General features: G+C 46.3%; 1 protein-coding gene across 6 annotated transcripts in view; it reads left to right on the top strand.

Moving 5' to 3' along the window:
• TDRD7 (tudor domain containing 7) overlaps positions 1-18,159 on the top strand; it is a 71,613-nt gene that overhangs the window by 7,947 nt on the left and 45,507 nt on the right. For 2 of the 6 annotated variants that reach the window (XM_051856279.3, XM_070054746.2), the window contains exons 2-5: positions 10,036-10,248; positions 13,176-13,317; positions 14,213-14,426; positions 17,153-17,226. In XM_051856279.3, coding sequence (XP_051712239.3) covers positions 10,042-10,248; positions 13,176-13,317; positions 14,213-14,426; positions 17,153-17,226 — 637 coding nt within the window. In that variant the 5' untranslated portion in view covers positions 10,036-10,041. Of the gene's footprint in view, positions 1-4,411; positions 4,679-10,035; positions 10,249-13,107; positions 13,318-14,212; positions 14,427-17,152; positions 17,227-18,159 lie in introns of those variants that run through there. The other 4 variants (XM_089318635.1, XM_089318636.1, XM_089318638.1 and 1 more) reach the window with 4 other exon arrangements.

The following is an 18,159-nucleotide window of genomic DNA, read 5'->3' on the forward strand; positions in this document are numbered from 1 at the left end:
CCTGAAACAGAAGATGTGCTTAAAGAGAAAGGGTGTAGAGAAGCAGGCATTAGCTGGAGCTCCCCGGCTTCCTCTGCTTGGGGGCAATTAGATAATGGGGCCCTTGCTGCCACTCCCCACCTCCCACCCCCAAATTAAGTACCCTGTTTGAGAAGCTCTGCTGGCAGCTGTTTCAGAGCAGAGATAAGGAGGGCAGGGGACATGTCCGGGACAGCGCTCTAGAACTGTTCTTCTGAGGGTACAAGGAGAAGGCTGTTTTATTGGGCAGCCTGTATAGAGTGGGCCTCTGATTAGCTTTAGGTTGGGGCCAGACCTGGGTGGGGAAGTGGTGCCCACATCTAATATTGCAGGCCCTGAGAACAAGTCCCAATCCACTTCCCATCCAGCTTCCTGCGAATGAGCACCTTGGAGGCAGGAGGTGATAGCTCAAATACTTGTAAAACTGCCACCCGTGGGAGTCGCAGATAAAGGTCCTAGCTCTTGGCTTCAGCCTGGCCAGCCCCAGCTGTGGGTTGTTCTGCTTTCACACAAGTAAAAGTGAATAAATACACATTTTTAAAAATATGGAGCTATGGGCCGGTGCCATGGCTCACTAGGCTAATCCTCCGCCTGTGGCGCCGGCACCCCGGGTTCTAGTCCCGGTTGGGGCACCGGATTCTGTCCCGGTTGCCCCTCTTCCAGGCCAGCTCTCTGCTGTGGCTGGGGAGCGCAGTGGAGGATGGCCCAAGTGCTTGGGCCCTGCACCCTATGGGAGACCAGGAGAAGCACCTGGCTCCTGGCTTCGGATCAGCGCGGTGTGCCGGCTGCAGCACACCGGCCGTAGCGGCCATTGAGGGGTGAACCAACGGAAAAGGAAGACCTTTCTCTCTGTCCCTCTGTCTCTCACTGTCCACTCTGCCTGTCAAAAGAAAAAAAAATTAAAAATATGGAGCTAGACCTGCCCTTCCACCTCAGCATCATACTGGGGTTCTGTTCATGCTTTAGTCAGTAAAATGCATTATCATGGATTTCTCCCCCTGTAGATTAGTGAGAGCTGTCTTCCCCGATGTAGCTGGGGCGGTGGGAGTGGAGCCCGTGTTCTGCAAGGAGAGCAAGGAGGAGCCCTAGGAAGTCCCTGCTTTCTCAGAGTGGGAAAGTGGTCTGGCAGGAGGAGTCAGCCAGGCAGGTAGTCGGGCTGATTCAGGCTCACTGCTCACACCCAAACAGGTGCACCCCCTAGATGTGCACAGCCCCCCTGAGGTCAGAGCTGCTCAGAATGGTTACCAACAGCCCGGGCCCACAAAGAAGGAGCGTCCAGTGTGACTCAGAAGAGCTCTGCGTGAACTGATGCGTATCGAGGGGCAGAGACAGTCACAAAGATGGGGAGGCTGGAGGCCAGAGGGAGAAATCGGGGTGGGCGTGGTCCTGAGCAGCTGGCCAGCCTGCACTCTGGTGGTCACTACTTGAGGAAATAACCATACAGTAAAAATTTGGTGACCTTTGACTGTTGAGTCACAGACTGGTAAATCAGATTTCCCTTGTCATGAGGAGTTTATGATTTAAAAACCAAAATTCATACTTCCGTGTTAACATCTGGCAGCCATGAAGGACAGGTCCCAAAGCCGCTGGACCCCTCTCCTGCTCCCTGGCACAGGCATTCAGAGCGTGGGCTGGGGGCAGGGCGGAGATGTGCAGCCTCCTCCGCCGTCCTTTCTCATAGGTGAATCTGTGTCTAGAGCACCGGCTCCACCCATCCCTGTGGCGAGGTGGAGGCCACTGCTGATCTCAGGGTGATGTGAGGTAGGAATGTGGGCGTGGCGTCAGATAGACAAGGATCATAATCTTGGCTTCCTTGTATCCTGTGAGAACTTGGGCATTTAATGTTTCTGTGCCTTGGTTTTCAATCAATAGAGTGAGAATACTTTCCTACTGCGCATGTAGGGTTTTTAGAGAGCCCACTTCTCAGAATTTACCCAAGAAATAAAAACATATGTCTGCCTAAAGACTTGAGCCTGAATGTCCAAGGCAACTTTGTTTGATTTGAAAGACTTATTTATCTGAAAGGCAGAGTTACAGAGAGAGGAAAACAAAGAGAGAGACAGGGATCTTCAATCCATTGTTTCACTCCCCAAATAGTGACAGTAGCCAGGCCTGGGCCAGACTGAAGCCCGGAGCTTCTTCCTGGTCTCTCATGTGGTTTCATGGGCCCAGGCACTCAGGACATCTTCCACTGCTTTTTCCCAAGCCATCATCAGGAAGCTGGATGGGAAATGGAGCAACTGGGACATGAACTGGTGCCCATATGGGATGCCGGCATTGCAGGCAGTGGCTTTAACCTCTACCCTACAACTGAGGCCCCAAGGCAGCTTTATTTGTAATAGCCCCAAATTGGCAGCAACCCCAACATCTGCCGGCATTTGAATGGATAAACAAATGGTAGTGTGTTCGTGCCATGGAGGATGGCTCACCCTTAAAGAGGAATGGACTGATGAGTGCAGGAACATGGGTGAAGCTCCAAATGCCAGGCAGAAGGCACTCTGCTGACAGAAAATGAATTGGTGCCATCGAGAGCCAGGACAGGCTGTGAGCTGCGAGAGCTGCCTCGGATGGGCACAATTTGAACTTCAGGTTTTTTTTAGATAAACTTCACTTGCAGTAAGTGTCACTTTTTAATTTTTTTTTTTTTTTTGGTTTTCAATTCTATGAATTTTTTCAAAAATTTATGAAAATCAAAAGGTTTCTGTCAACCCCAAAAGGTACCTGTTCCCTCTTTGCAGTCATTCCTCTCTCTGTATCCTTATGCCTGGGCAACCACTGATCTAATTTCTGTGCTTACAATTTTGCCTTTTCCAGAATGTTCCCGTGATCATATGGTATTGGCCTTTTGTGTCTGGTTTCTTCATTTAGCATGTGAGAGTCATCATATTGTATGTATTAATTGTCTGTTCCTTTCTATTGCTGAATAGTATTCCACTGTTCTCTATACGAGATTGATTCAACATTTGGATTGTTTCCAGGTTGGGAGCAATTATAAATAAAACCGTTATATACTTCATGTGCAGGTTTTTGTGTGGACATGTGTCATCATTTGTCTTAGGAAATTACCTAGACGTGAGATTGCTGGATTGTATTGGTAAATGTATGCTTTACTTCCTAAGAAACTGCCAGCGGGGCTGGTGTTGAGGTGCAGCAGGTTAACCCACTGCCTGCAACATTGGCATCCCATAGGAGCACCAGTTCGAGTCCCAGCTTCTCCATTTCAGATCTAGCTCTCTGGTAAAGCACTGGAAGGTGGCCCAAGGACTTGGGTCCCTGCCACCCACATAGGAGACCTGGAGGAAGTTGGATTCTTTCTATCAAATGGAGAGAAAGAGTTAATGTCCTCGCATGCCTTCTCCAGGATCTCGTTTGCTAATCTTTTGATAGGAATTTCTGCATTTATGTTCATGAAGGACGTTGGTCTTTACTTGCTTGCAGTGTCTTTGGTTTTCTCTCAGTATAATGCTGGATGCATCAAATAAATTCAGAAAAGTCTCCTTCCCTCTATTTTCTGGAAGTGTTTGTATAAAAGTATTATTAATTCTTCCATACGTGTTTGGTATAATTTTCCAGTCAAGAAATCTGAGCTTTGAGTTTTTCTTGTGTGAAGGTTTTTAACTGTAAATTCAATTTCTATAATCAATGTAAGAATATTCATGTTAACATTTTCTTTTTGAGTGAACTTTAAAATTTGTGTCTTTCAATGCATTTATTCATTTCATTTAATTTATCAAATTTGTTGGTATAACTTGCTCTTTGTAACTTAGGATCTCTTTTGATGGTGTCTGGCTCAGTCCCATCATAATAATTTGTGAATTCTTTTTTTTTTTTCTTTGATTCATCTTCCTAGAAGTTTATCAATTTTATTGATGTTTTCCAAGAACTAGTTTTGGTTTTATGATTTTTGCTTCTACTGTTTTTCGTTTTCATTATTGATCTGTTTCATCATTTCAGTATTGATTTCTGCACCTCATCTTTATTTCCTTCTGCTTCCTTTTTATATGATTTTTTTCCTCAAGGTAGGCAATTAGAGCATTGATTTAGCACAGTTCTTCCATTCTAATATAAATTGCTATAAATTTCCCTGTAAATAATGCTTTAAATACAATCTCCAATTTTTATATATGTGTCCTCATTTATTGGAAATATTTTTTGAATTTTTTTGGGGGGTAGGTTTTGACCCTTGGTTGTTTAGAAGCATGTTGTCTGCAAATATATGGATATTGCCTACATATTGTTCACATATCTGTTACAGATACCCAAATTAATTTTACTGTGGTCACAGGATATTCTTTGTCTAATTTCAATTATCTTAAAAATCGTTTGAATATTGTTCTAAGTCCTAGAATATATTCTCTTTTTCTAAAGATTTATTTATTTATTTGAAAGACAGGAATTCAGAGAGAGAAGGAGAGAGAGAGAGAGAGAGAGATCGATCCATCCATCCATCTCCCATCCACTGGTTCACTCCGCAAATGGCCGCAATAACTGGGGCTGGGCCAGGCCAAAGCCAGGAGCTTCTTGATCTGCCACATGGGTGCAGGAGCCCACGTATTGGGTCATCTGCTGCTGCTTTCCCAGGCACATTAGCAGGGAGCTGCATGGAAAGTGGAGCAGCCAGGACTTGAACCGGCGCCCATGTGGGATACCAGCACTGCAGGTGGAGACAACTTTCTACGCTATAGCACCAGCCCCTAGAATGGATTCTGTAGTGGTGAATGTTCTATGTGCTCTTGAAAAAGTGTATATTCTACTGTTGTTGGAGAGGAAATTCTGTCAGTGCTATTAGGTCAGTGTCATTCATAGTGTAGGTCAGTGCTCCTTCCTGCTGGTTCCATCAGTCACTGAGAAGGGAGTTTCAAAGTCCCAACTATAATTGTGAATCTGTTCTTAAAAGAGCAGGTTTGTGTGTTCTGATTTAGTTACACTTAGGATTGCCGCATCTTCCTGATGGACTAACTCCTTGATCATGTGTAATGTCCCTTTTTATCCCTGGTAAAATCCCTCGTTCTGATATTGATATAGTGTTTATATAGCATGTCTTTTCCTTTTTACTTTGAACTATGTATTTATATTTGAAGTGAGTTTCTTTTTTTCCGCCAGAAACCTTTTATTTAAGGTAATCAAACTTCATGCATTTCATAAACACAAATTTAGAAATGTAGCAATTCTTCCCACCCTTTTTCCTCTTCCCTCTCCTATTCCTATTATTTTTCACTAAAATCTATTTCCAGTTAGCTTTATACACATAAGATTAACCCTATACTAAGTAATGAGTTCAACAAAGAGTATGGGGGAAAAAAAACTAAAAAAAAAAAACCCAAACTGTTCCTCAGCAGGGAAGGCAAGGCTGTCGGTACCTGAAGTGAGTTTCTTGAAGGTATTTTATAGCTAAGTCTTATTTCTTATCCTCTTTGTCAGTCTCTGATGTTTTACTGGGATATTTCAGTCATTTACATTTAATGTAATTATTTAAGATTCATTTATTTATTTGAAAGGCAGAGTTACAGAAAGGGAGAAAGAGAGAGAGATGTTGATTTTCCATCTGCTGGTTCACTCCCCAGATGGCTGCAATGGAGCTGGGCCAGACTAAAGGCAGGAGCTTTATCCGGGTCTCCCACATGGGTGGCAAGGGCCCAGACACTTGGGCCATCTTCCACTGTTTTTCCCAGGCCATTAGCAGGGAGCTGAGTCAGAAGTTATCAGCCAGAACACAAACCAGCAGCCATATGGGACGCCAGTCTAGCAAGCCGCAGGTTAGCCCACTACACAGCAACGCCCCTAATGTAATTACTGGTATGACTAATTTTGCTAGTTTTTTTTTTTTATTTTCTTTACCTCTGTTGTTATTTTCCTTTTTTTCTGCCTAATTTTTAGCATTTATACCTTCTTTTTGAGTATTATTTTGTTCTACTTTGTCTTTACTATTGGCTTATTATGCTGCTTTTAAAGCCAGCGCTGTGGCTCAATAGGCTAACCCTTCGCCTGCGGCACCTGCACCCCAGGTTCTAGTCCTGGTCCGGGCGCCGGATTCTGTCCCAGTTGCTCCTCTTCCAGGCCAGCTCTCTGCTGTGGCCTGGGAGTGCAGTGGAGGATGGCCCAAGTGCTTGGGCCCTGCACCCCATGGGAGACCAGGAGAAGCACCTGGCTCCTGGCTTCAGATCAGCTTGGCGCGCCACCTGCAGCGGCCATTGTGGGGGTGAACCAATGGAAAAGGAAGACCTTTCTCTCTGCCTCTCTCTCACTGTCCACTCTGCCTGTCAAAAACAACAACAACAACAACAACAACAACAAACCAAAAACACACACACACAACACTTTTAGTGGTTGCTATAGAGTTTACGTCTTTATTGCAGTCTGCCTTCAGATAAGTTATACTGCTTCATGTATAGTTTGAAAGCCTTCCAGTGATACACTTGTACTTCTTCTCTTTTGTTCTCCGTGCTGTTGTTGTTTTACTTTGACACGTATGGATCCACATAAGGGAGCATTTTTTGGGTGACAGGAACATCTGTGTCTTGACTGTGGTATCGATTAAATGAGTGTTTATATTTGTCAAAACTCAAGAAACACTACACACAAAGTGAGTTTATCTTTTTTTATATAAATGTTGTTATACCTAAATGAATATGTTAATGTTTATGTAATATATGTTTATATGTTATATATAAAATCTCTGTATATATGTTGAGTAAAAATAAAAGACCTAGTATAGATCTTTCTCTTACTGCATTATTAATTAAATATTATTGGTGCTGGTGATGACTATTTGTAAAGAGTTAATGTTGGGGCCGGCATTGTTGCATAGCAGGGTGGGCCGCCTCCTGGAGCACTGGCATCCCATATGGACACTGGTTCGAGTCCTGGCTGCTCCACTTTCAATCCAGCTCCCTGCTAACGGCCTGGGAAAAGCAGCGGAAGAGGGCCCAAGTGCTTGGGCCCTTGCCACCCATGTGGGAGACCAGGAAGAAGCTCCTTGTTCCTGGATTTGGATCAGCCCAGCTCTAGCCATTGTGGCTGTCTGGGGAGTGAACCAGCAGATGGAAGACCTCTCTGTCTCTCCCTCTCTCTCTAACTCTGCCTTTCAAATAAGTAAATAAGTCTTCAGGAAAAAGAACATCCACAGTTCCTGTGGATGCTCTTAATTACAAATGCTCAAATGATATCAAGGTTTAAATAGCAAATGAAAATCTAAGTATTAATTATGTACTTCCCTGTACTTCACATTAACTTTTTTTAAGGAGTTATTTATTTATTTGTAAGCACACAGGCCATCTTCCACTGCTTTTCCAGGCCATTGGCAGGGAGCTGAATTGGAAGTGGAGCAGCCGGAACTTGAACTGGCACCCGTATGGGATGCCAGCACCGTGGGCTGAGAATTAACCTACTATGCTACAGCACCAGCCCCTTATTTCTTTTTTTTAAATGGCAAATAAGAAATTTCTGGAATTGTGTGCTGTTCTTCTTTTCTGTTCTGTAAGCTAGAGAAAGAAAAGCCTGCTTGTCTAGAATTGTGTGTTGTCCAGTATGGCAACCACAAGCCACATGATCCTGGCCACCCTTTAAATGCTCAAAACCACATGTGGCTCATGGCTGCCATGTTGGACAGCAGTATTGGGTGCTTCCATCATCACAGAAGATGCTGTTGGATAGCACTAAAGAAGGAAAACTGCACACTGCCCACGGCTGGCCTCCCAGTAAGCCCCTCTCCCAACTTTCTGAGCATTATTCTCTGAATATGTCTCCATTCTATTTTTTTTTTTTTTTTTTTTTTGCTTTTCAAAACTAAAGCAGGGACTGGCATTGTGGCACAGTGGGTTAAGCTGCAGCCTGGTGATGCTAGCACCCCATATTGGAGCACTGGTTCAAGTCCTTGGCTGCTCTGCTTCCGATCCAGCGTCCTGCTAATATACCTGGAAAGGCGGGAGATGGTGGTCCAAGTACTTGGGCCCCTGCCACCCGTGTAGGGTACCCATATGGAGCGCCTGGCTCTTGGCCTTCACCCTGGCACCCATGTAGGAAACCATGTGGAATACCTGGCTCTTGCCTTGCAAATAAATACATTTTAAAAGAAAAACAGTGAAAGCAGCTGTGGTCATTAGTCCAAAGGAAATATGAGTGGCTGATCTTGAAAAATACATGCTGTTGACTGGTGGGAATCCTAAGCTAGGGTCCCTGCTGATTTCCTAAGTACCAAAATTCACTGTTCATATTTTCTCTTGCTTGATCTGTCTGCATTGTATGTTACTTTTTAATTTTTTAAGGTTTATTTATTTATTTATTTGAGAGATAGAGTTACAGAGAGGGAGAGACAGAGAGAAAGGTCTTCATCTGCTGGTTCACTCCCCAAATGGCCGCAATGGCTGGAGCTGGGCCGATCTGAAGCCAGGAGCTTCCTCTGGGTCTCCCGTGTGGGTGCAGGGGCCCCAGCATTTGGGCCATCTTCTACTGTTTCCCAGACCATAGCAGCTGGATTGGAAGAGGAGCAGCTGGGACACAAACCAGCACCCATGTGAGATACGGATACCACAGGCAGAGGCTTAGCCCACTATGCCACAGCGCCAGCCCCTCACTTTTTATTTTTAATTTGAGAGACCCAGAGGGATAGATAGACAGCAAGCTCTCATATGCTAGTTCACTCCAAATATGGCTTTACTGGCTGGGACTGTGCCAGGTCAAAGCTTGGAGCTAAAAACTCAGCCTAAGTCTCTCTTGTGGATGGCAGGGACCCAACTACTTGAGCCATCATCTGCTGCCTCCCAGGGTTTGCAACATCAGGAAGCTGGAATGGGGAGTGGAGCTGGGGACTGAACCCCGGTATTCTGATGTGGGGTGCAGGCATCTCAGCTTACGTATTAACTACAAATGCCTGCCTTGTATTATACTTTTGAGCATGCCTTTCTTCTTGGTTCTCTCCTCCTTTTGTGTATATGACTCTGTCTTCTGTTTCTGTCTCTCTACTCCCCTTTTCTCAACCTTTATAACTTACTCTTCCTCTGCCATCCTTTAAACAACAGCCTACCACAGGGGTCCATCTGTACGTTATTTTGACTCCCTGGATGGCAGATACCACCTATTAGTTGGAGGTCAGAAAGTCTGTAACTAGCTCAGACCTCTTAAGCTAAGTTCCCAGTCTAGGTGTCTCCGTGGCTCTCCCACAGGCATGCCAGCCTCCGTGTGTCCCCAGTGGATGCTCTCTCCTCCTCTTGCAAACCTGCCTCTACCCCACCTCAGTGTGAGTCACTGCTGTCCACCATGCTTCCCAGGTGGAAACTGGGAGCCCCTTCACCATCCAGGCCAGTCCCTCAATTCCTGCTGACCCCACCTCCTGACCACCTCTCAGCTCCCAGGCCTTGTTTCCAGGTCCCCCACAGCTCCATATATTCTTACAATTTGTTCATCTTTCTGCTTCCTGTGTGTCTTCCTCCATTGCTGACTGGTGATCTTCCTGTGATGCAGAGCTCATCATTTTATGCCCCTATTTAAAATCCCCTGAAGAGCCCACATTATTTTTGGCTAAAGTGCAAGTGTTCTAGCATGACGTAGTCGTCTCAAGCTCTTCCCCTTCCCAGCCCCCAGCTCCCGGCCCCCAGCCCCTAGCCTGGAGTCGCCTTTAGTCCTGTCCAGCCACTTAGCAGCCTGGAATGCTCAGAATACGCCATGTCTTCTCTCACCCCTGTGCCTTTGCATGCCTGTTCCTTCTTGGGCTGAGAGCTACACCCAGCCCCACAGCCACCTGGCAGAGTCCATGTTCAGGACTGCAGGCCTCTCCTTGCTTGGGAAAAATTCCCTGAACTCTTAACTCCTGGGGCAGTCTCTGTGCCTGACCTTCCCCTGCCTTCTCACAGTATTCTGGTTTTTTCCTACCAACAGCAGTCATTTCTCTTTATTGAAATTGCACAGAAACTATTCAGGAATATTGTATGGAGTAATCTGACAAGCTTCAGCTCTGAAAATCTACTCGACTTCACAGACTAACGAGGCATATTATGGTGACTTTGTACTGTGTTCCTCCAGGCGAAGATGCTGGAAGCAGATCTGGTTTCCAAGATGCTGCGGGCTGTTCTGCAGTCTCATAAGAATGGGATCGCCTTGCCCCGGCTGCAAGGAGAGTACCGATCCTTGACTGGAGACTGGATCCCCTTCAAACAGCTGGGTTACCCGACCCTGGAAGCCTACCTGAGAAGTGTGCCAGCAGTTGTCAGGATAGAGACCAGTAGATCTGGAGAGGTAAGGTGGTGGCTGTGCCTGTCAGAGGAAGCCAGCTCCTTGGCGGTGGCCTGTCAGGTGCTTCCAACCTGGTATCCATGATCGAAGTGCAAGTGTAGAACCAGCTAAGTGGTTTGTGGTGATAGAATGGTCTTCAAAGCACAGACAAATTGTGTTTCAGCGCTCAAATTCTTTTCATTTCAAAAATAAGATTTTGGGGCTGGCGCCATGGTGCACTAGGTTAATCCTCTGCCTGTGGCACCAGCATCCCATATAGGCACCGGTTTCTAGTCCTGGCTGCTCCTCTTCCAGTCCAGCTCTCTGCTGTGGGCCAGGAGTGCAGTGGAGGATGGCCCAAGTCGTTGGGCCCTGCACCCACATGGGAGACCAGGAGAAGCACCTGGCTCCTGCCTTCAGATCGGCACAGCTCCCTCTGTTGCAGCCATCTGGGGAGTGAACCAACGGAAGGAAGACCTTTCTCTCTGTCCCTCTTTCTCACTGTCTGTAACTATACTGTCAAATAAGAATCTTTAAAAAAAAATAATAAGATTTTAACCGTGTTTCCAAACTTGAAAGTTGAAGTTTACCCAGCTTCAACATCCAGGCAAAGTAACTCTGCTGGAGGCCTCACCTGCCTCCATACCACGCCGCCTCCTGCAGACCTGCCTGAAACGGCTGTTGCCAAGGTGCCCATCACTGGCCACAGTCGTGTGCACTCCTGCTGTCTGGGCCCAGCTCCATGCCTAGTGGATCATTTGTTGCTCCTGAACATGACAGGGCCTCCCTGGCTGGTGGTCTGTTCTCTCATTCATACCAGTGTGGTCATATCATTCAACCTCTTTAAATTCCTCAGTCTCTCTGGAAGAAAGTACTTCATGTCTATTATGGGCCGATTGGTGGCATCAGGTAGATCTTTTACTGCAGTTTCACTTCTTGGTTACCCAGCAGTTTTAGTTTTTGGTGTCTGCCTGTTGTGTGCTTTGGAAGATAAGGACACACCACCCCCAAAGCCAAACAAAACAAACCAAAACAGGAAAAAAAAATTCTGCCTTCCCTCATCTCCCCCCAAAAATAAAAACTGCTGTAGCTTCTTGGGTCTGTTTCTGCATACATAAATCACAGCACAGGTCCGGAGCCTGTCAGAGAGTTTCCTGTGTCTGCAGAGATGGGGAGCCAGAGGGTGGGAGGAAAGGGAAACCAGGGTCAGGAGAGAGGTCAAAGGGCAGGCACACCTTGTCTGTAGTAATCCTTCTAGGAGGATACACATTAAATACTGATAGCAAAGTGTGCTTCCATGTCCCCTGCCTCCCAGGCGGCCTGGCCCTTTGCTGGCAGTTCGGCCATTATAGCCTTGACACAGTGGTTTCCATTTTAGTTTCTTTGCCCCTCTGTTTCCTTCATAGACTTCTTGAGCATGGAGGACTATTCTTTTCACCACTAATTATTATACTTAGTATGCGTTAAATGCACGAATGCTCAGACATCTGCATGAATTAATAAATTAATAATGTTTTTGTAGATACTATACTATGTTTTACCTAACTCTTTGGTCCCTTGTTTTGACCGTTGAGATATCCCACATTTGGGTAGGTAAGTGTTTTGTTTTTGAATGACATTCTTGTAATATATTCTTAGGGCTACAAATGCTGGGCCAAAGAATAGGAACGCATTTTGGTTTGTGGGATAAAGCCTCGTTGTTTTCCTGCTCATGACTTCAGCTTAGAGTCACAGGCCTGTGACTTTAGAGATCATCTGGTTGCAACGGTCGTTACATTTCAAATCATTTTTTCCCCTAATTATCCAGATTTCTTCAAAAAATAAAACCTGATCCACTGTGTTTTAAGCAGGTGCAGAGGGTCCGGGGATTCTGCCTGCCCTTGCTCCCTTACTAGTAGTGCTCCCTGAAGCCCCTCACGGAACTCATGGAACTCTGTGTCTCCAGTGAGCACAGCTTGGAAACCCTGGGTCTAACCCACCCCAGTTTTACAGCTGGGAGCACAGATTTTTCAGTCACCCAGCTCATCCGTGACAAGGACAAGACTAGGATCTAGTGATCTCAGGGGATTAAATGACCGGGAGTTGCAAGTCCCTGCTGTGGACTCAGAGAGAGCAAGCCTTGCTGTGGGACTTGGCAGATTGCCTCTGTTTTCCCATGTGTAAAATATTCTTAAAATACAGTTGTGTGGAGTAAATGAGACAGTCATATGCAGAGCACAGATTGCTTTGGTTCCTGTGTTAATCCCATAGCACCTGCTACTTTGTAGATGCTATACCTATTCAATAATAAATGGCATTTTCCATTTGAAGAAAGAGTATTCAGCATACTAGACTGTGCTTCACTCCTCTTGTAGAAAATATTTTGCTGTCACATTTTCAAGGAGAGAGAGAGACATAAATGTGTGAGTATAGCTTGACTTGGGATCTGTCTGCTCACTGGGATCTACTGTCAAAAATTGGCCGCTAGGGGCTCTTGTGGTGTAGCGGATTAAGGGGCTGGCCTGGAGCCAGTTCAATCCCGGCTGATCCACTTCTAAATCTTCTGCCTGGGAAGGCAGCAGACTTGGGCCCCTGACGCCCTGTGGGAGGCCAGGATGGAGTTTCTGGGGTCCTGGCTTCAGCCTGGCCCAAACCTTGCTGTTGTAGCCATTTCGGGAATGAACTAGTAGATGGAAGACCGACCTCTCTCTCTCTCTCTCTCTCTCCCTCCCTCCCTCCCTCCCCCTCTCTCCCTCTCTCCCTCTCTCCCTCTCTCCCTCTCTCTCTCTCTCTCTCCCTCTCTCCCTCTCTCCCTCCCTCCCTCCCTCCCTCCCTCCCTCCCCTTTCCTCCTCCCCTCCCTCCCTCTGTCTCCGCCTTTCAAATAAAATAAATAAATCTTAAAGACATTTGGCCACTAGGTAGCACTGGCTCTGAGAAGTACTTCTCCTCTCGCCCTGCCCCTCCCGAGCAGATCACCTGCTATGCTGTGGCCTGCACAGAAACTGCGAGAATCGCTCAGCTTGTGGCTCGTCAGAGGAGCTCTAAAAGGAAAACCGGGCGGCAAGTTAATTGTCAGATGAGAGTGAAGAAAGCCATGCCATTTTTTCTAGAAGGTACGGGGGCTTTCCATATGCTAAAATGTTTAGACCTATGAATACATTGTCACACAGCCTTATGGAGACATCGCTTATGTTCACGATAAGCGCCTGTGTCTGTCACCATTCATCTGTTGGGGTGACACCCCGAAGCTGGCATATCTGTCTGAGGTTGTTAAGTGGACGTGACAAGCATGGCTTACCTAAGAGGCGCGGTTGCACCAAGTGAGAGAACTCGGCAGGTTTTACTTAAGCATGTCATGGCAAAGACATGCTTTATGTGATTTGAGAGCCTCGTCCAGAATGTTGGATGAACCAAGAACCATGGTTTATGTCATTATTTTAGCAAGTTGTGTCTTTTAGTAGAAAACCTGTAGTTTTGGAAAAACCTGAATTATATAGTACACCAAAGTGTACAGACAGCTCAGCCTGGGTTGGCTGCATGCTTCTCACTACGCTGACAGGTCTAAAACTGCAGGGCCTCAAAAAACAGTTCACTGATGATGGGAAGCGGCAGGAGACAAGGCAGCCATCCCGTGGTTGTGTGGCGATGGAGGACTTTGTGGCCCTGAGGAGATATAAGGCCAGGCGCCAAAGTGGGTAGGACTTGTTCTGATGGGAGGAGGCAGGAGGACTGACCTACGGCTGAGTGTGCTGCATTTGTAAGCGTGAGGGTCAGGCGGCTGCCCCAGCATGGGGAGGGAGTAGAAGGAGGGTAACTGCAGTCCGATGGGTGAGGAACCTCTGCTGAGAGCTCCCCAGCCTTGTCTCCCCCTGCTGAGCAAGCCTCTGAGGCGGCCGGCCTCCTTGTGTGCTTACAAACCGGAAGATTGCAGGGCACAGCTGGGCAGGGGCGATGTGGTGAAACCAGGGTTTGGGAAAGCTAATTGATTCCATTGTGTGTGCCTCATAGGAAAACCAAAAGCGACACTCAGGCAGCCAGGATTTGCTTCAGATTTTTCTGTCAGCCAAAAACCGAGTCCAGCACTGTTAAGAGACAAAGGCCAAGCTGTTGGAGTTATAACTGATGTTGCGTTGCCAGCTTACGCGTTGCCCACCACTGTTGGAAACGAGCTGTTCAAGGACGCTGCAGGGCAGAAGCCCATGACCCTGTCTGCCAACAACAGGTATTTGGGCTTTGTCTGGCTAAAAGGAGAAATTTGGTGGACTTAGGATAATAAACGTTAAAACCATGTGTTTGGACCGGCGCTGCGGCTCACTAGGCTAATCCTCCGCCTTACGGCGCCGGCACGCCGGGTTCTAGTCCCGGTCGGGGCGCCGGATTCTGTCCCGGTTGCCCCTCTTCCAGGCCAGCTCTCTGCTGTGGCCAGGGAGTGAAGTGGAGGATGTCCCAAGTACTTGGGCCCTGCACCCCATGGGAGACCAGGAGAAGTACCTGGCTCCTGCCATCCGATCAGCATGGTACGCTGGCCGCAGCAGCCATTGGAGGGTGAACCAATGGCAAAGGAAGACTTTTCTCTCTGTCTCTCTCTCTCTCACTGTCTACTCTGCCTGTCCAAAAAAAAAAAAAAAAAAAAAAAGTGTTTGGGTTAAGAAAATAATACTTTCTGTTTTGCCTAATGCAAATTCATTTGTAGTAGAGAAATGTGTCGTTACTGGCAAGTCCACCTTTGCTGGATGCCATTCTCTGAGTGGATCTCTGTTCTCCATTTCCTCTGCCTGTGTGTAGTCTCCCTTTGTAAAGTCCATCCTTAGCGCTCTCTCAGGGTATTGTAAGATGCTATTTTGGTATGATTTACAACTGTTTCTGGAAACCTTTTCCTGTAGTTAACTTTGTCAGTTACACATTCTGCTTTGCTCCAGTGATGGTGCCCCTAATTACACAGTAGCATCAGACAGCCCTCACCAGGGTGCTGAGCTCACAGCGGCAAGACCACCTGAAGTCTTAGCGTGGGTGCTGCCACTCAGTGGCCAGACTAAGAAAATTCAGTTGTTTCATCCCGTGGGTCTGTGGTTTCCCCATCTGTCCAGTGAAAATGTTAAACTAGATGATCTCCCAGTTCCTTTCTGGCTCTGCATCTTGTGCCTCCACGAGGTAGCTGGAGGCCAGCAAGCTACCGCCGTGGGCCAGAGCAGGCCCCTGCCTCTTTGTACATGAAGTTTTCCTGGGACGGGGCCACATCTTGCTTACGTATTGCCTGGGGCTGCTTTTGGGCAGCACTGGTGAAGTGGAGTAGGTGTGTAGAGGCTGCCGCGCTGGTTAGGTGCTGCTGGGCCCTCACAGCAGAGGGCTGCTGATGTCTGGTGGCCCCTTCACCCAGCTTTTCTGTTGGACTATTTCTGCCTTTTCAAAGTGGTTTTGTAGTATCATAGCCCTTTAAACCAGTGTGAAAGGATTCCATTTTGTGTAAAATATCATTTTTCCCCAGAAACTCTCCTCTATAATATTCAGGAAGAATTAATCTGAAAATAGAGGTAGAAAGTATGCTGTATGTTTTGGTATCTCCTGTTACCACTCACAGCTTTGATGCTCTTATAATTGCATACACTAAATAAGCTTTTATTGCCATCCTACAATCTATTCAAATCCTCCAGAATTAAAGTGCTATACAGCAGTTAAGCTGCCTCTTGGGCCCCCACATCCTGTGTCAGAGTGCCTGGGTTGGCATCCTGGCTCTGCTTCCAGTTCTGGCTCTCTGCTGATTTACATCCTGGGAAGCAGCAGGTGATGGCTCAAGTATGTGGGTCCCTACCACCCAAGTAGGAGACCCCAGAGGAGTTCCTGGCTTCCTGGCTTCAACCTGACCCAACGCTGGCTGTTGTGGGCATTTGGAAGAGTGAACCAGCAGATGGAAGATCTCTCTGTCTCCATCTTTCAAATAGAAAAGAATAAATTTTAAAAAGCTATCATGAGTGTCCTCAGAGGACAAAAAACTCTTCCGCACACTTACGTGTATTTCTTGGTTTGTATTCTGGATTTCAATAAAATGTCTAAAAGTTTTTAAAAACCATGAAAGGAAACTCATCAAAATATAACTACGATGAAATTCTCTTCGTTTGAAAGAATTGATGTAATTTTAAGAGTGTTCCATACTATTCAAATATTGGGAAATTATGTGTATTCTGGAAAAAGTAGTCATTGAGTAACTCCAGCATGATTCATTCAATCATTTTTACAATATTTGGTCTCCCTTACATATGCCAAACTCTGACACAGGCTCTGGGAATACAGATAATCAATATATGTAGAATCTGGTCAGAGAAACAGATCTGATTGTAAAGTATGTGTGTTGGGGGAGTGGTATTTTCTTTGTCCTCCTGTTTGGAAAATCTTCCTACATATATCCAGTATAAATCATATAACATTATTTTGGTGAGAGTGTTTTTCAGATAGCTGTTGGAGTCATCTCCATCTGGTGTGAGATGTCATTTTTGTTATGTGTTAGCATGTAAACTCCATGTTTCTCAGCTCTCTGTCATTTACTCAGCTTATCTGTCCAGCTGCTCTAATTTTATAATGCATTTCAATATCTGGCAATGTAAGCTCTTTATTTTTCTCTTATATTCCAAAATAGTTTCAACTATTTATTCTTTGCATTATTTTCTTTATTCTGTTTTGCTAATCCCTTAAAGGTGATTAATTGTAATTTTGACTTCCCGGGTCTGAAAGAATCTTTCAGAGGCCTTTTTAAAATTTAGCTTCTGACATGCTTTCCTTAACATATTGTTTCATATTTTAGATGTGAAAGATAATGCTCGTTTTCATTTTTTGTAGCTTTAAAATATCTTAATGGATCATTTTGCTTTTCAGCACCACAGAGACTTTAGATGGGAAGTACAGTATAGACTTTGCTATTTGAATTTTATTTTCCTCTTCTTTTTGCTACCTCAGGTTTAGTCCGAAGGTATCACTGTCGCCATCTTTTCAGATGCATCTCGCAAGATCCTGTAGCAAGGAAATGAGCGGTACGTGTGTGTTGGGGTGGTCTCCATGGTGCACACCGGCTTCCTCAGCCCCGCAGCCCCCAGTGGAGGGCCTGGCGTGGCCTCTCCTAAGGGGTCTGCAGAGAAAATAATACCTTCAGAAACATTGTTTGTGTTCTGACCTGAGGCCTGCTCTTGTCCACGCCCATGTGGCTACCTTACCCTCTCACTCTCAGGCAGATAAGCCCCCAGGTTCCAGAGGCTGAGGCTTCATTTAAAGGGACTCCTTTATTTAGGTTTAAAGTGTAGATAGACAGATAGACAGACAGACAGGGCGAGCTTAAACTCCTATCAGTTTCTGACGGCGCCCAAACTGCAGGGAGCCACTGCGCATCTGGCTTTAACTAACCCTTCAGGTTACAACATCCAGAGGGGCTGCTCGGGAAACAACGTGGAGCGTCCTCAGGTCTAGGAATCTGAGGTTAGGAAGTCACCCCGGTCACCTGTCTTCCCCAGTCAGTGTGCGGGCGCCGCCCTCCTGGAGTCCCCCCCCCCCCCCCCCCCCCGGAGGCGCGGGAATGCAGTGTTGTCAGGCCAGCGCTTCCCGTGTGGGAAGTGGAAGTGTGACCTCACGTGATCTGCTGTCTCGGGTGTGATCCTCACTGAGCTGAAATGTTTGTTTCCCTGAGAATACATCTCCAGGACTTGTGGAGATTAGTTGAACAGTGTGCTTTTTGTTTATATGAGTTATTTTAATGTGCGTTTTCTGAAATATGACTTCAGTCAAAGCACATACCTTTTTAGGGGCTTGAGTTACTGTAGCGTTTTTCTGCAGAAGCCCGAGAACTGGTTGCAGTGCTGAAAGGCACGCCCGTCAGCATGGTCTCTGCCACACACTGGCAGCCTGCAGTGATCTCAGTTTAACTAAGCGTGCAAACCTTAGGTGTCTGCAGTGGCCCCACACAGCAGGTGCCT

This window comes from Oryctolagus cuniculus, chromosome 1 (genome assembly GCF_051225735.1).
Source record: "Oryctolagus cuniculus isolate XC-2025 breed Fujian yellow rabbit chromosome 1, ASM5122573v1, whole genome shotgun sequence".
In the NCBI taxonomy this organism is placed as follows: Eukaryota; Metazoa; Chordata; class Mammalia; order Lagomorpha; family Leporidae; genus Oryctolagus; species Oryctolagus cuniculus.